At 36.8% G+C, this 18,463-nt stretch overlaps 1 protein-coding gene across 1 annotated transcript; it reads right to left on the bottom strand.

The window, feature by feature from the left end:
• Positions 1-1,001: 1,001 nt before the first annotated feature.
• On the bottom strand, positions 1,002-17,563 carry LOC103940213 (probable LRR receptor-like serine/threonine-protein kinase At3g47570). The gene is made up of 2 exons (XM_048583421.1): positions 17,007-17,563; positions 1,002-3,425 (listed from the first exon to the last, which is right to left on the bottom strand). Exons 1-2 carry the CDS (start codon positions 17,561-17,563, stop codon positions 1,721-1,723), a joined length of 2,262 nt encoding a protein of 753 aa, XP_048439378.1. The 3' UTR covers positions 1,002-1,720.
• Between the last annotated feature and the right edge of the window lie 900 nt (positions 17,564-18,463).

The following is an 18,463-nucleotide window of genomic DNA, read 5'->3' as shown; positions in this document are numbered from 1 at the left end:
AGGAACCCTAAAACAAGTAATCGAATGCGCATTCGACTAGAAATTTGAATTTTAGATGGAGATAATCAAAATACAGCAGTAGTTTTCTACATATGCGAGAACTAGAGAGGAACAAAGAGAAGCGAAAAGAGAAAAGCTTACTGAAGATAGCTGGAGAGGACTCGGATGAAGGGATGCTACTGTAAGAGGGGATCGGAGCGATTGGGGGAGCTGGGCTTGGCTGACATAAGGGTAAATGGAGAGATTTTGACTCACGATAAAAACGAATTTCAATCACATTATCGTTAAATACTTGATCCACTTCTCTATTGATAATATCATTTGTTTAAAAAAATTCATATAACAAAATTTGTTTTTCTTATTTACCAATTTTATGTTGTGAAGGGGGACGACCTGTTATAATAAAATAAAATTATTTGCGGAAAACATATTTTGAGGCATGCTATCTTATTTATTTGCCTATAAAATCAACTCAATCAAATGTTTTAAAAAGAACACGACACAATATAGAAATTCATGTAAGCGATATCAAGGCTGGAGAGAAGAAAAAAAAAGTGAGAATTATCTTTATATGCCTATTATTTGACATAATGAAAGCCTAAAAACTAAATTTGCAGTATCAATTTCTAGTTAAATCTTGACTCTTCTTGTCTATCTCTTTGAGTGTTTGGAATTTGTTTTAGGAGTGTGCAAAACTTGGATAAACAATAGGCATAATGTCGGGCTTAAATGTATCCGCAAGGCTTATTCGCATATCCCTTTTGCACATTGTATGTCGGGGCAAATAGATTATTAAAGGCAACATATTTATACGTGCCTTAAAGCAATCTTTCATCCTTCGTCACAACCATAACCCACATGCTACCAAAAAAAATCCAACAAAACTTGTGTAGCACATGCAACCATCTGGGAAGAAATATGAGACTGAAATGTTATAAACTGCTTTAGCATTGAGTTTATCAAATTCTAAACAGGATAGACATAACCAAGACAATTACAAATAGCTCCACACAAATAAGATTTTGAAAGCTTCAAGTCATACAAATGAAAACTTCGTCCCTATAAAACAACCGCTAACATAAAAGAGGCAAGGTTCAAAGCGATGGCAGGAAAGGTAGAGAAAAACAAGAAAAGAAAAACCACAAGCAGCATATCTTTGCCATTCTTTAGCCTTCTTGAACTTTGAGGTACAAGTCTCTAATTGCACTCATTTTTCCAACAACCATATTCAGAAGCATCCGTTCCTCTGGTGATACTGCACAGCAGGAAAGTCCTATATGCATCACAGCAAACAAGCATTCCTCTACCTTTTTTGCTTTCACCATTCCGCGATTGTTACGTCTGGGTAGTGCAGTCATTTCGTATCTGTCATCGTTAACACTACCATCAGCTTTGAGGTTGAGGAGCAATGAAGGATCAACAACGTCCATGACATGGTCGGGCAAAGCCATGGCTGCGAATTTGTAAATGCTTAGACCTTCGATGAACATGTCATCAGTAGGTGTTTTTCCTGTGAACATTTCTAGCAAAAGTATCCCGTAGCTGTAAACATCTCCCTGTATGGAAACTTGGCCTCCCATGCCATACTCTGCCATGACATACATATAGATAATAAGATGTCACATGCAATTGACTATTAAAATTGATATCTTATTTCAGATTAATGTTACTTGTTTCCAGAAAAAGAGTCAATAGTATATCTTTAATAAATAGAATTTAATTAATTGGTTTTTAGTAATAAGTTAATAATTAAGAACCGAAAAAATAAATTAGAATGATGGAAACTCATACCTAGAAGAATGTAACCTATAGAACCTTTTAGTTGCGATGACATTGTTTGACTGAGGGAAGGATCATTTGATGCTTCCAAGAGAAACCTTGCTAAACCAAAGTCCCCAACACGGGCTACCATGTCTTCATCAAGAAGTACAATGCTCGGCTTTAGATCACAATGAACAATGGACGTTTCACAATGGTTGTGGAGGTAATCTAACACAGAAGCAACATCAATGGCTATGTTCAATCTTTGCATAAAATTCAATCTCTTACTTGGAGATTGCTCCTCATCTCTAGGATGCAACCACGAGTCAAGACTTCCATTTGGCATGAACTCGAAGACTAGACTTTTGAAGTCTCTACCATGATTATCAATGCTCGAGCATGCAGTTATGATCTTGAGAAGATTTCTGTGCCTGACACTTCTTAAAGCTTTGCATTCATCATTGAAACTCTTGGACGCTCCTTGTTGTTGAAGGTTTAATACCTTAACAGCAACTACCGTTCCATCGCTAGGAATTACCCCTTTATAAACAGAACCAAAACTTCCCGAACCAATCAAATTATCCACCGAGAAACCATTAGTTGATTCAACAAGTTGTGAGTAGGAAACACCTAATTTCCAATCCTTATAAGAACGTGAAGTTACAAGTCCTTCTCTTGACTTTTTCAGCATTGAACGAGCACTGAAGAAGCATGATAGAGCAATTATGAATGCAAGTGCACAAGATATAGGGATGACTACTTTTGGGGAAAGTAGTCCACGTGATGAATGGTGTTTATTTTCAGGGCATGCAGGTAGATGTAATTGTGGGATGCCATCACAGAGCCTATGATTTCCAAGAACTGAGATAGCACTGAAATTTGAAAAAATTTCTTCTTTAGGCAACTCGCCCTCAAAATCATTATACGAAAGATCAAGATACTTAAGAGCTCCAAGCTTGCCTATGAATTTAAGAATCTGCCCCGATAAATTATTGCTTGAAATGTCAAGTTCTTCCAAGCCCTTTAAATCTTTCAATGACTGAGGAATTGTTCCTTTAAATTTGTTGTCGTCCAAGTACAAGCGCTCCAAACTAGCACAACCGCCGAGGGTGCTGGGGATATCACCTGATAACTTGTTGTTTGATACATCTAGTTGTGTGAGATGCACCAAATCCCCCACTTCACTTGGCAGTGAACCAGTCAAAAAATTATTAGACAGGTCCAAAGAAATTGAAAGGGTTGAAAGCTCCATAAGCTTTTTAGGTTTGCTGCTCGTTAGATTGTTATTATGAAGTGAAAGCAATAACAGGTTCGGGCAGTTTCCAAGACTTGGAGGTATACTTCCCTCAAAACTGTTTCTCTCCATGCCGAGCTCTATCAATGAAGTCATATTACCAAGGGACAATGGAATTGGCTCGAAAAATTTGTTACCACCCAAGTATAGTTGCCCTATCTTCTCGAGCTTCCCGATTTCTTCAGGGACAACACCCGTCAAATAGTTACCAGACACCTCTAGAATGATAAGGTTGATAAGATTTCCAATGCCGTTTGGGAGGCTTCCATGTAACAAATTTCCCCCCATAGCAAGAACTTGTAGTTGGGTTGAAAGGTTGGCTATGGATTTTGGGACTTCTCCTCCAAAACGATTATTGCTAAGACCCAATCTTTGAAGACTAGTACAATTAGTTAAGAAATTGAGAAAACTCATATCACCATGTTTTCCATTTCCCAATCGATTATTTGCAAAGTTTAGCCAAATTAAGCTTCGCAAGCTTCCGAGACTTTCTCCGGGATTGTCCCCTTTAGGTCATTAGAAGAAAAATCAATCTCCTGAAGTCTAGAAGCATTTGACAATGATACAGGAATATTTCCAGTGAAATTATTCGTATCACAGTAAAATTATACGAGATTAGGAAGCAAGATGCCGAGATTTGGTGGTAGCTCTCCATGTACTTGGTTTTTAGCAACACTGAATATGTATATGGAAGAAATATTATAAATTGAAGAAGGGAACATACCAGACAAATTATTCTGCCCAACTGCAAATTTCTTCATGGTTATTATATGCCCGAGCTCATTTGGTATGCTTCCTTGAAAATTGTTGCGGCCAAGATCAAGACGACTCAAAGAAGAAAAGTTTCCTATCCAACCTAGGATGGTTCCACTGAGATTATTACTTCTAAGACGTAGAGCAGTTAAACTCAACCATGAACTCAGTTGGAGTGGAATCGACCCAATAATCTTATTGGAAAAAAGATCGAAAACTCTTAGTTGTGTACAGTGGGACATATTAGTCGGAATTTTCCCACCTAAAGAATTCAAAGACAAGTTGAGACTTTCCAGGGTACGTAGACGACCCAATTCTTTAGGAATTTCACCATGAAATTTGTTGCTTCCCAAGCTTATTTTGATTAGATGAGTAAGATTTCCAATGGAAGGTGGAATGGAGCCTACCAATTGTTTATCTTCGAGGTCCAGAATCAAGACTCTTTGGGTGGCATGGTGGCATGTAATGCCTACCCAGCTGCAGAAGTGGATGGAATGATTCCACGAGCTCATGACACTGAGGGGATCTTCAATTATTCTTTTCTTGAAGTCTAGCAAGGCCAAGTAATCAGATTCGTTTCCAAGCAAGGTAAGGGCTGGGAAATGCTGCAGATTCTGGACATGTGCTCATCATGCACAAGACTAAGAGAATGATGCCACGCAGGAATTTCAACAACAACAGATTACGAATAGTACGCGAATGCTCCATCATTGTTCAGAGACAAATGGAAAACCAGAAAACCAAAGTTTAATTTGCACAAAAGCACAAAAGAGAAAATAATTGTTTTTTTTCCCCCTTAGTGTGATACTAGCTAGCAGGTAATTGATTTCTTAGTCTTCGCTATCCATGATAACATCCACTAAATCATTATGTTCTATCATTTCATTTCAACAATTGGACGAGAATTTTAAATTGTAATTAATTGTTTCTTTCTATTCATTATAAATTGTAATTACTTTTTTTTTTTTTCCTTAGTGTGGTACTTGCCAGCAGATAATTGATTTCTTAGTCTTTGCTATCAATGATAACATCCACTAAGACATGATGTTCTATCATTTCATTTCATCAATTTGACGAGAATTTTGAAATTGCACCCAAACGGTGGTGACTTGGAGTTAATGGAAGACTCCCAATTTCGAGTTCAATCTTTTATCCACTCTTAAACGTTGTTAACTCACTTGAAGCCATTCTTCATTCCATTTAATCACATCAAAACCTCAACTTAGTTTTGGCAATATGTGATGTGAATTCCGGCCATAAATTTGACAAGACTGCCGGCATTCATGAGGTAGTTTTGGCGGGACTTGGATCCTCTCCTGAGCCTAAGGAGAGGATCCTTCTGACCAAATGACTTGAGCCGTTGGGTTTCCATCCAACGGCTACAAACAGAGAGGTCCCTTTAAAGTTATAATAATTATAGCTGTTGGATTTTCATCCAACGGCCCAAATCCTTTGGTCAGGAGGATCCTCTCCTTGGGCTCAGGAAAGGATCCAAATCCGTTTTGGCGGGCATCAGTAACCACGTTGCAAGAGGCAAGTGAGAGAATTTGCTGACTTTTCATCATAATTACTATTTTTTTTTTAACCTTATTTCAGTGGGCCGATTCTTTTATGGATTAAGTACCTATAAGCACTTAACCGGTTAGAGTCATTCCAAATCGATTTCAACTTTTTTAAATATTCCAAACAAGTACCAAACCTATTGAAAATGTCACATCCGTTAAGCCCTAGTTGAAACTATGTTAAATTAACTAAGAGTTACTTTGTCTCCAAAATCAATAGAAGGTCATGAAAGCATAACATCCACCACCAGCCCCATCATGCCATCACCTCCAAACCTAACACAAAACCACTAACTCCACTCTATAACTCTAACCTGCCAACATCAAGAAGAAGGTCGTGGATGTTGCTAAAATGGTATGAACTGTCATGATGCAGCCACTACCATCTTAACTACCCGCAAAGAAGAACTGAAAGCTTTACGAGCCGAGAATCAGCGTATGAGGAAATCAAATGAGCGGAAACAAGCTCCTTGAAACTTTATCTGAATTCTTAACCCTCTTCTTTGTTAGAAAATTGTCCTCCTAATATAATTTCAATTTGAGTCCATTTTCGATTCAATTCAATATTCTTTTGTTCATTGGATTCCATATTTACATAATCCATGTTTGAAATTCAAATTTTGAGGCGACTAATATTAATGTTGACCATGATATACCTAATTGGTGGATTTTGAACATAATATATGTTTGAAAAATTAACTAGGGCTTAACAGATGTGACATTTTTAATAAGTTGGGTACTTATTTGGAATGTTTAAAAAGGCTGAGACCAATTTGGAATGACACTAAAAGATTAGGGGGTTTTAGTCACTTAATCCTTCTTTTACTTATTTTCATTTCCTTTTAACATTTCTATACAAATTCAAGTGGAAAGTACACGTGGATAGCAAATCATTGCAGACTGGCTTTCTTCTTTTTCTTTTTCAGAGAAACCCTAGACGGTACAAGGAAATTTTTATAGAATAAAAAAAAAGAAGTTACACTTAGTCATAAGGACATAGACCTCACATATCATACTACAAGAAGAAATGTTAAAAAAATCAAGAAAAAATGGGGGCATAAACTTGAGTCTTCTTAAGAAAACAAATAAAAAGACAAGAAAAAGGGGGGACGTTAAGCCTAATTCCTCTAAAGAAAAACCTAGAAGGTCTATGTCGTATAAAATGGATAGAAAAAAAAACCAAAAACAAAAAATAAAAACAAACATCATGTAGGAGGATAAACCTATAAATCGGAATGCACATTATATTGATTTGAGTCTTAATTGTAAATATTCTTAGAGTCTTGTTTTAGGTAGGATTAGTAGTTTTAGCCCGCGCATTGCTGCGAGAATGTCAAATGAATTATAAGTATTGTATATAAGTATCAAAATATTGGACTAAATGTGTTGTAAGCATTGTGCGTAGATAAGTAGGAACTATCTACATACAACATCAATGTTAAAAAACTAAGGACAAACTCTGTCATGATTGAGACTATATCTTATGAACATAAAGAAAGAACAACATCTAAGAAATCAAAAAATTTCTTAGTCAATACTTGTTCTCTTTATATAAGAAGAGATATCATGCAATAAACAACCTTCACTAAAAAAAAAAAAAAAAAAAAAATGAGTGTCAACGAAGATATTAGACCCTAACCTTAAAAGGGTCTCCTCCACCGCCCAAAATCTCCACACCAAAACAGAAAATTTCAGTGTTTTCAAACAAACCAACAAAAAGAATCTACCAACAGATTAATATTTTGCAACACAATCTTTTAGATCTTTCAAGTATAATATTTCATACAATATATACAAGCACATAATTTGACTTTATAACATAATCTTGCATGTCTAAACTTAGTTTTCATATGTATACAAATATATATATAACCACATAAGCATAGGCTTAGGAGCAAAAAGGTAGGGGGGTTGTAGGGTAATTTGAATTCATCGGTTGCTTTTGGTGGCCTTAAGACAATGCAAGCATTCATAAATGTTTGAACATGATTATCATTTTCTCATACTGCGTTTATATGGTTATTTCTAGTCAGGGTTTGCAAAATTAACAACGATCGAAAGATGAGTTTAACCTGCATCAGCAAATACAAAAGGACATTGTAAGTGTTTGGTCCAGTTGAAATCATGTTACCTTTGGAGTAAATTCAAAACAATTTTGATTTGTTTGGATTGCATAAGATTATTAAAAGATAAAAAAAAAACAAGCACTAAATGCTACGAGCATTGGATGATCTGGATTAATGGGACCACAATAATAACTAATTCAAACCAATACAGACAATCCAATGCTCGTAGCATTTAAAGCTACATAGCATAAAAGAATTTTCCCTTTTAATACCCATAATAAGTACAAAAATTTAATGAAAATTGTATCTTAAGGGTGATTTTGTATAGAATCAATAAAAAGTTACAATATTTATGTTAATTATAAATAGGTTAATTGTGATACCTTAAATGCATTTAAAATAAGCAAAAAAATTACAAAATCTTCCATTACAGCTGACACTCACTTCAATTAGCACCCCTTTTCTCATATTTTTATATATTTTAGAATAGGTCAATACAGATTTAGACACTGCAAGGAAGTTTTTGTTTCCTGATTCTGTTTTTTACATTTGGATTCTGACGCTGCATTGTAGTATTTGTTTCCTAGTTTCCCTTTTTCATCACTCACACCTCATATGCTTCAAACCTCATGCGACTCCTGATTTTTACATTTGGATTTAGACATTGCAATGCATTGTCCATTCATGATTCTAAATTGTAGACCATAGAACTGTGTGATCTCTCGTCTCATTGTCACACTCTTGGCAAGCTCCTCTACTTAACTAGACCAGCTCTCATTTCAGTGATGGCTTGGACAAAATTTAATCTTTTGTAACATATTTGTTCACCGAATCAGGACCTCTATATGTTTCCTATGTCTTGGTAGTCTAGCCAACTCCGCCCTTTTCCAATAACCATTTTTGATGTCTATGGAAAATACAGAAGTAGACTTTTTCGTAATTTCCTTTACATATGCATTATGGAACCAAACTCAAGATGACCCTTGACCTGGAACAGAGAACCTACCGTTGACTTGAGCTGACTCCTCCGTGTAAAGAAGATGTTTTATATGTTTTTTATACACAGCCGTTTTATACGTTTTACTTGTATTCCTTATTGTATTTAGTTTTTTTTCCTTTGTGTGATACTTGCTAGCAGATAATTCATTTCTTAGTCTTTGCTATCCATGATAACATCCACTAAAACATTATGTTCTATCATTTCATTATAAATTGTAATTAATTTTTTCCTTAGTGTGATACTTGCTAGAAGATAATTGATTTCTTAGTCTTTGCTATCCATGGTAACATCCACTAAAACATTATGTTCTATCATTTCATTTCATCAATGGACGAGAATTTTGAAGTTGCACCCAAACTGTGAAATCCCGTTCCCGGATTTCACTGTTATAATCTACGTATTTGTATTATTGAGATTTTATATTATTTTTGAGAAATTATATTAATTGATTTGAAATTAGATTTCAAATATACTAGGTATGAAGGGTGAAGGTTGGAAAATTATTATTTACTCGTTGACCTTTTGAGGTCACAAGTAACGTTTTCGAATAGGTCTCGAAGCCACGAGCGCATAGGCGAAAGCCGTTTGTGAGTCCGAATTATAACGGTATAGTTACGGACGTTTGAAGTTGTGAAACTATAAATTGTGGAAATTATTATAATTTCCACTTAGGGGTATAAGTGGCCCAAAACCCTTTTTGGGATGGGGGGGACCGGCATTTTAAGAGGAAGGGGGGGGGGGGGGGGGGGAAGAAAAGAAAGGAGGAAAGGGATCTCCCTTTCTCGTCCGTACACCCGCGCCCCTCCCCGAGCAAATTCCGGCGATTTTCGGCATCTTTTCCGTTGAACCACCACCATTAACTACCTGCAATCTCTTCCATTACCTTCCTTCTACCTTTCTCACCTAGGATTGAAGGGTTTGGGGTCCAAAACCATGTAAAAATCATGTGGGTGACCCATGGAGTTTTGACGGCGATTCCGCCGTTCCGGTGAGTTTCACCACCCACCACCACCCTTAGTCAACTCCCCTTGGACCCAGAAACAAGACCCAATAGGTTGTAGGGACGTTGGGATACCAAGGAAGTCGAATTGAAGAACACCCACCTTTGGGTTCCGGTGGTTCGTGGCCAGTTTGGGGTGTTTTTCGGCCAAATTGGCCTTGGCCGCAGGTATAAAGTTTACTCTACTTGTTGAGATCTTCATTCTTGTGGAATTTGAGAATTTTTGGGAAAAATCGAATTTTCTGATATGTAACATTTGATTTATGAAATGCTTCTTTCGTTGCCAAACATCTAGACCTAGAAGGGAATTCTAGTTGAAATAACATCCTTGTTAATTTTGTGCTTATTTCAGTGTGTTTTGTTGGGGTTTAAGAGTTTCGTTTGTTTACGAGTATTTATATTCAAATCAATGGTAAACGAACCAATTTCTCTTATATATGTATTGTGTGTCCATATATATATGTATATAATTGCGGCTTATACTTGTCGAAAAGGGGTAGTGGCAAGAGTGAAGAGGTAGTGTTTTGAAAAACCATTAACTTTAGGTTGGTTATTAAAGGATAAAGAAAGAAGGTTACGAAACATAGACATAGAACCTTACGATGTTGATTGCATAGTCGAGAAATATTATGCATGTTTACTAGTATGAATATGTGAGTTGGTTTTATAATGTGCTTTCTATTGAAATGTGAATTTTATATACTTATAAACCTATGCTTATTAAATAGGATTTGGCTTGTGTACTGATGATGTTTGTGATATATGTGTTTAATTATCTTTTTAATAACGTGATTGATAATTATGATGAACGTTATGGCAATTATGGGAATTAAATATTGTTTGATAATTATTTGGATATGCTTGCCAGCTGAATACCCATTTGAACTTGGCACTATTACCTAGCATGAGATGGGGATGGAAGTCAGAAGATGAGTTAGGTACTTTATTAGATTTTTAGTAGAAATAGTAATTGGAATTCCTTGTGTTGTGCGCCATCTGACTAGATGCTGGTTGATATGTGGAATCGATAGCATGTATGCGTAACATTGTGTTCAATGTGTTATGATGAGATTGCACCACGTGGAGGTGGTACATGGATGGTCCTGCTTGGTATACCCGCGATGGGGGACCATACGCATTCTAGAGGTGATGATGATTGATTGTACTTGGTACATTTTGTAGGTGATCATATTTGGTTTAGTTCCGTTGAGTGATGGTCCGGAACTCAAGTTATTGTTTTTCGTGGAGTGGCCTAAAATCCCATTATTTAGAGAAGTAGGCTTGGCCTAACTAAGTCACTCTAGCCTTAGTTTTTATATATATTTGTGTCAATGGTTTCGAGTCTTATGAATTGAGTTAGAAAGTATGTTGGACGTCTGAGTGACTCCTTCAGGAGTTTTCATGATTCGATTATGATTTCATAAGGTATGAATTTAAAAGATATGGGAATGATTGTTATTACTTTGATCAAATTAATTAATTAGTGCGGCTAGAGAATGGTTTTGTGTTTCGTCGGTTCTTAAATATGATGTACGTTGTGAATTGCGATATCATGATTTGACATAATGATTTATATGTTGGAGGGGTGAGAAATCATGTTTTCATGGTGGTTGCTTATGTAGCCTGAGTCCAAGAACTACATGTTATCAGGTTATAATAAATATTTGAGGAATGCTTTGTTTTCTTTCTAAACTTAGTGGGATAAACGTCTGATTTTGTGTTAATGAACTACGAATGGCTTGATCTCTATTTGAGGGTACGTAGGCAGTCTAACAAGGAGGTTAGATGCAGCCATAAGGTAAATGAAAAATTTCCTTGAGATTTGATTCTCGAATTGTGTTTTGCCATATTTATGAGACGGGGTATGTGAGATTTATGAGTATTTGAGTGACATCATGTGTCGATCCTAGACATATGTTGGGATCGGGGCGTGACAACTTTTATGGTATCAGAGCCAATGATCCTACTCTATGATATGCAATCTTATTGAGTCTTGTTGGCGTGAATTACGATATGCATGTGGTTACATGAGTTCACAATTTTTACGCATAAAGATGCATTCATATGATGTGTGTTTATATATATGGGAATTATGATTTGCATTGATATTACTTTGGTCAATGGGTATGGAACCGTTTGAAGTACTAAAATTAGTATTAATAGAGACTCAGTGAAGCTTTGCGGACTTGTCTCGGTGAGTGACTTTAATATTTGTGATATTGATGATTACCCTGTTTTCGTAATTGTTATCCTCTGCAGATATGACTTGGATTTATATATATGTTTTCTATGGAATTATTATTTTTAATGCTTCGTCATTGATTTAAGTTTATAAAATGAGATTTGACGCGTATATATTGAAATATGGTTCGATTTGTTTGATTGGCATAATGTGATGAAATGTGAGGACTAGTGGTAGACCGTTAACCCATTGTGATGGGGATTTGTTGCTTCGATATTGTTTCATTTCCCGCTTCGTTGATTCTTTCTAAATCTAGTATTTGTGCCTTATTTCCCTTGGTGGAGTTTTTGTAAATTAAGTAACTTGTGCTTGTCTCATTTCTTTGAGCCGTTGTACATTATGGTTGTTGGCCTTTCCTCGATTCCGTTGAGTGATGGTCCGGAGTCGTATCCACTCGGATTCCGTTGAGTGATGGTCCAGAATCCTTCCTACTCCACTCCGCAATTCCGTTGAGTGATGGTCCGGAATCGTATCTTGGTTTGGGTTCCGTTGAGTGATGGTCCGGAATCCGTCTTACTCTGCGATTCCGTTGAGTGATGGTCCAGGATCGCATTTCCCTTGGGTTTCGTTGAGTTTGGATTGAGATAGCTTCAAAGATGTTGGCTTCGGCCGAACTGTGTCACTCTAACCCTACTTTTCATTGTGTTGTATAAGAATATGGTTGTGAGATGTTGTGATTGTTATTATTATGAATAAATTGGTGGATCAATGTGGCTTGAGAATAAGACTATGCTTCGTTGGTTCTTTGATATGTTACATGCTATGAATTATGGTATTATGTTGAACCATAGTGATTTATCTCATTGATGAAATGGAAGTCTTCAATGTCATGTGGGTTGTTATGTAGCCCCAAAATCTAATGATTCACGCTTATTGAATTCCATGATGTATTTCTGCAACTATGTGTTTCTTGTTGATAGCCAGTTGTTTTGAGTTCTGGTGATTGATGACATGATAATAGATTGACTAACAAAATTTAAAGTTGATGTATTCTTGTACTGGTAGGACGAAAGAATTTATTTGAGTTACAGGGTTTGACTAAACGTGAGATTCACTGATCGGCTTGCAACGATTTTTGTGGTAAGGTAATGTGTAACTCTGATGGGACGCTACTTAACCGTTTGATCTTGTTGGTTTGAAGGCTTGTGTTGCTTGTGTGACATTGCTCTTGGTTAATATTATATTATGCGATTTTAAAATTTTGAACGTTAAGATGATTGTGCATGGCTAGAATTTTTAATGTTATTCTACCAATAAATGTTGCTGGGAATCTAAGTATACGGGTGAGGATCACGATGATTTTTTTTCGTTGATTTATTTATTTTGAACTTGAATAAACTCATAAGCTAAGGTTATGACTTTATTCACTATAAAGGGAATGATGGGGAAGTTTGTAATTACAAATTTGGTTGGTTTGGTAGCTAGAATCATGAGTATTAATGAATTCTTATTAATATTGGCATTCTTTGTGATTGTGCAAAGAGTGGTGTTGATGTCATACGGGGATGACGGTGATTGTAATTGTGAGTTGAAGTACAATGTGGTCGAACTTGCGTTAGCTCAATTTGGTTATAGCTGAAATGTGAATGTGTTTGTGCAACACTATTTTCTTGAGTTGCCTTCTTGGATAGTTATTTGATAATGGAAATTTCGAGGACGAAAATTTTTTTAGGGGGAAAGAATGTGAAATCCCGTTCCCGGATTTCACTGTTATAATCTACGTATTTGTATTATTGAGATTTTATATTATTTTTGAGAAATTATATTAATTTATTTGAAATTAGATTTCAAATAAAATAGGTATGAAGGGTGAAGGTTGGAAAATTATTATTTACTCGTTGACCTTTTGAGGTCACAAGTAACATTTTCAAATAGGTCTCAAAGCCATGAGCGCATAGGCGAAAGCCGTTTGCGAGTCCGAATTATACGGTATAGTTACGGGCGTTTGAAGTTGTGAAACTATAGATTGTGGAAATTATTATAATTTCCACTTAGGGGTATAAGTGGCCCAAAACCCTTTTTGGGATGGGGGGACCGGCATTTTAAGAGGAAAAAGAGGAGGGGGGGGGGAGAAAAGAAAGGAGGAAAGGGATCTCCCTTTCCCGTTCGTACACCCGCGCCCCACCTCGAGCAAATTCCAGCGATTTTCGCCATCTTTTCCGTTGAACCACCACCATTAACTACCTGCAATCTCTTCCACTACCTTCCTTCTACCTTTCTCACCTAGGATTGAAGGGTTTTGGGTCCAAAACCATGTAAAAATCATGTGGGTGACCCATGGAGTTTTGACGGCGATTCCGCCGTTCCGGTGAGTTTCACCACCCACCACCACCCTTAGTCAACTCCCCTTGAACCCAGAAACAAGACCCAATAGGTTGTAGGGACGTTGGGATACCGAGGAAGTCGAATTGAAGAACACCCACCTTTGGGTTCCGGCGGTTCGTGGCCAGTTTGGGGTGTTTTTCGGCCAAATTGGCCTTGGCCGCAGGTATAAAGTTTACTTTACTTGTTGAGATCTTCATTCTTGTGGAATTTGAGAATTTTTGGGAAAAATCGAATTTTCTGATATGTAACATTTGATTTATGAAATGCTTCTTTCGTTACCAAGCATCTAGACCTAGAAGGGAATTCTAGTTGAAATAACATCCTTGTTAATTTTGTGCTTATTTCAGTGTGTTTGGTTGGGGTTTAAGAGTTTAGTTTGTTTACGAGTAGTTATATTCAAATCAATGGTAAACGAACCAATTTCTCTTATATATGTATATATGTGTGTCCATATATATGTATATAATTGCGGCTTATACTTGTTGAAAAGGGGTAGTGGCAAGAGTGAAGAGGTAGTGTTTTGAAAAACCATTAACTTTAGGTTGGTTATTAAAGGATAAAGAAAGAAGGTTACGAAACATAGGCATAGAACCTTACGATGTTGATTGCATAGTCGAGAAATATTATGCATGTTTACTAGTATGAAAATGTGAGTTGGTTTTATAATGTGATTTCTATTGAAATGTGAATTTTATATACTTATAAACCTATGCTTATTAAATAGGATTTGGCTTGTGTACTGATGATGTTTGTGATATATGTGTTTAATTATCTTTTTAATAATGTGATTGATAATTATGATGAACGTTATGGCAATTATGGGAATTAAATATTGTTTGATAATTATTTGGATATGCTTGCCAACTGAATACCTATTTGAACTTGGCACTATTACGTAGCATGAGATGGGGATGGAAGTCAGAAGATGAGTTAGGTACTTTATTAGATTTTTAGTAGAAATAGTAATTGGAATTCCTTGTGTTGTGCGTTATCTGACTAGATGCTGGTTGATATGTGGAATCGATAGCATGTATGCGTAACATTGTGTTCAATGTGTTATGATGAGATTGCACCACGTGGAGGTGGTACATGGATGGTCCTTCTTGGTATACCCGTGATGGGAGACCATACGCATTCTAGAGGTGATGATGATTGATTGTACTTGGTACATTTTGTAGGTGATCATATTTGGTTTAGTTCCATTGAGTGATGGTTCGGAACCCGAGTTATTGTTTTTCGTGGAGTGGCCTAAAATCCCATTATTTAGAGAAGTAGGCTTGGCCTAACTAAGTCACTCTAGCCTTAGTTTTTATATATATTTGTGTCAATGGTTTCGAGTCATATGAATTGAGTTAGAAAGTATGTTGGACGTCTGAGTGACTCCTTTGGGAGTTTTCATGATTCGATTATGATTTCATAAGGTATGAATTTAAAAAATATGGGAATGATTGTTATTACTTTGATCAAATTAATTAATTAGTGCGGCTAGGGAATGGTTTTGTGTTTCGTCGGTTCTTAAATATGATGTACGTTGTGAATTGCGATATCATGATGAGACATAATGATTTATATGTTGGAGGGGTGAGAAATCATGTTTTCATGGCGGTTGCTTATGTAGCATGAGTCCAAGAACTACATGTTATCAGGTTATAATAAATATTTGAGGAATGCTTTGTTTTCTTTCTAAACTTAGTGGGATAAACGTCTAATTTTGTGTTAATGAACTACGAATGGCTTGATCTCTATTTGAGGGTACGTAGGCAGTCTAACGAGGAGGTTAGATGCAGCCATAAGGTAAATGAAAAATTTCCTTGAGATTTGATTCTCGAATTGTGTTTTGCCATATTTATGAGACGGGGTATGTGAGATTTATGAGTATTTGAGTGACGTCACGTGTCGATCCTGGACGTATGTCGGGATCGAGGCGTGACACAAACGGTGACTTGGAGTTAGTGGAAGACTCCCAACTCTGAGTTCAAATCTTGTTTTTACGAGAATTTTGAAATTGCACCAAAATGTTGACTTGAAGTTAGTGGAAGACTCCCAACTTTGAGTTCAAATCTTTTGCAGCCAAGCAGTGTTTGACCTCTTTATGACCTGTATAGAGTATGACACTTGTCCATTACTAACTCCACTCTTAAACGTTGTTAACTCACTTAAAGCCGTTCTTCATTCCATTTAATCACATCAAAACCTCAAAACAAGTTGCAAAGCACCAAAAGCAATAGGTTAGGAAAAAAAAAAACAAACAAACATCAAGCAGGAGGACAAACCTATAAATCAGAATGCACATTATGTTGATTTGAGTATTAATTGTAAATATTCTTGGGGTCCTATTTTAGGTAGGACTAGTATTCTTAGCCCGCGTGTTGCCACGGGAATGTTAAATAAAAAGTAATTATCGTATATAAGTATTAAAATAATAGACTAAATGTGTTGTAAGCATTGTCCGTAGATAGGTAAGAACTATTTACATAAAACATCAATGTAAAAAACTAAGGACAAAGACTGTCATGATTGAGACTATATCTTACGAACATAAAGAAAGAGCAAAATCTAAGAAATCAAAAAATTTCTACTCAATATTGTTCTCTTTTCTATAAGAAGAGATATCGTGAAACGTACAGCCTTCACTATAAGCCTTGAAAAATAGCCAATCTCCAAAATATTAAAATAAAAAAAAAACCCTACAATTTATACTTTTAATAGTGTAGGCAATTTTCATAACGTAAATTCCATTATATAGAAGGCAAGCGTAAATAACCCATTAAATGTAAATTACATAAAGCTACCTCAACTATTGGGTCAATTACTGTTTTATATCCCATCTTTAAAAAATTTCAATGTCATACCTCATTTACGAATTTTTTACAATTTATTACCTTCCGTTAGTTTTCAGTTAATTCTTTCATTAAATAGTGACATGGTTTAAAAATATTAAAAAATTAATTAAATATTAAAAACTAAAAAAATCATTTAATAAATTTTTTTTTTGCATGAGACCCATCCCTTATCCCCTCACCCTTTCTTCCCCCTCCCGTCTTCCCCAAACCCAAACCCAAATCCCACCCGCCTTCGCCTCCTCCACTTCCAGCTTCTCTTCTGCTTCCGGCTTCACCTCCTCCACTTCCAGCTTCTCCTACCGCTCCTCCACCTTCTTCATCCCCCTCCCTCTTCCCCCGCACCCTCCTACTCCTATTCAATTTCCCAAAACCCACTTCCCTCTGTAAAATCCCCCAACACCCACCTTCAAATGCTCCATATTCAACCATTTTCGACACCCAAATTTCACCCCCGCACCGCAGGTAGTCCTTGTGGTCCAGCAAGTCAGAAATCGGAGTCTCGCCGGTGACGTCCCAGTACTTGACAACGGCATCGTCGCCGCCAAAGAACAAATGGAGCTTATCAGAAGCTGGGTATTTGACGAATCGAGCTGGGCGGGTTTGGTGGGTCGAGACCGAGAGCTTGAGGAGGAGGGTGGGTTTGTTGCAGAGGTGGTCGTGCTGGATGCACAACCACATGTGGCCGCGGCGGTGGCCTAAGATTGTGCCGATGACCATGGATTTAGAGGGGCGGGTCTACTGGGGCGGAATCGCCATGCTGTCATTCTGGGTTTGGGTTGGGTGTGCAGAGGAGGGAGGGAGGGAGAAGGGAGGGGGAAGAAAGTCAGAGGGAGAAGGGATGGTCGGGGGTGGGTGCACATGAGAGAAGGGAGGGAGAAAGGAGGGGGAAGAAAGGCAGATGTTGTGGTGGATGGGATTACTGGAAGGGGTGGGTGAGATCCGGGTTTGGGTTTGGGGAAGACGGGAGGGGAAGAAAGAAAGGGTGAGGGGATAAGGGGTGGTCCCCATGCAAAAAAGAAAAAAGGATTTTTTTTATTTAGTTTTTAATATTTTATTACTTTTTTAAGCCACGTCACTATTTAACATAAGAATTAACAGAAAACTAACGGAATGTATGAAATTGTAAAAAATTCGTAAAAGATGTATGATATTGAAATTTTTTAAAGATGAAGTATGAAACTATGACTGATCCAATAATTAAAGTAGTTTTATGTAATTTATCCATGAATTAACTACGATAAAGATGCATTGTAGATGCTGGAAATCACAGAATCAAAAAGAGTCGTGACAGAGAAAATAAAACACTATTTATCCTCAATTCAAGGTAATTAAAAAGAAACTATACATGCGCAATAGTTATAGGTACCAGTCCTGAGCGATCAGCCAAATAGTGCCTCAAGTTGCCCCTTTGGGGAGCTCATGACTATGCCTTGACCCCCCAGTTGGCCCATTGGTTGTCTAAAACTCTGCTCTTAGCTCTTTTCTTGGGGTATAATTCATAGTTGTAAATTAGAGCCTAATTAATTTATGTGAACAAATTAAATCAAGTAAAGGGCAAAGAAACAAATGACGAATTGTAACTTACATTGAAGGTAGGTTCAAGAATGTCATTGCTGA

This window comes from the organism of the source record quoted next, unplaced genomic scaffold, assembly GCF_019419815.1.
Source record: "Pyrus x bretschneideri cultivar Hongxiangsu unplaced genomic scaffold, Pyrus_bretschneideri_v1 Contig2, whole genome shotgun sequence".
NCBI lineage: Eukaryota > Viridiplantae > Streptophyta > Magnoliopsida > Rosales > Rosaceae > Pyrus > Pyrus x bretschneideri.
Note: the sequence above shows the minus strand (reverse complement) of the source record. Positions and strands in the feature narration are given on the sequence as shown.

What these genes read in the sequence shown, in the direction of transcription:
- LOC103940213 (XM_048583421.1), bottom strand. Translation starts at nt 17,563, where the DNA reads ATGGTCATCGGCACAATCTTAGGCCACCGCCGCGGCCACATGTGGTTG. An exon ending in GGTGAGGGGATAAGGGATGG is followed by an intron (nt 3,426 to 17,006) that starts GTCTCATGCAAA and finishes TAGTCTTCAAAG; the next exon opens with ATTGGGTCTTAGCAATAATC.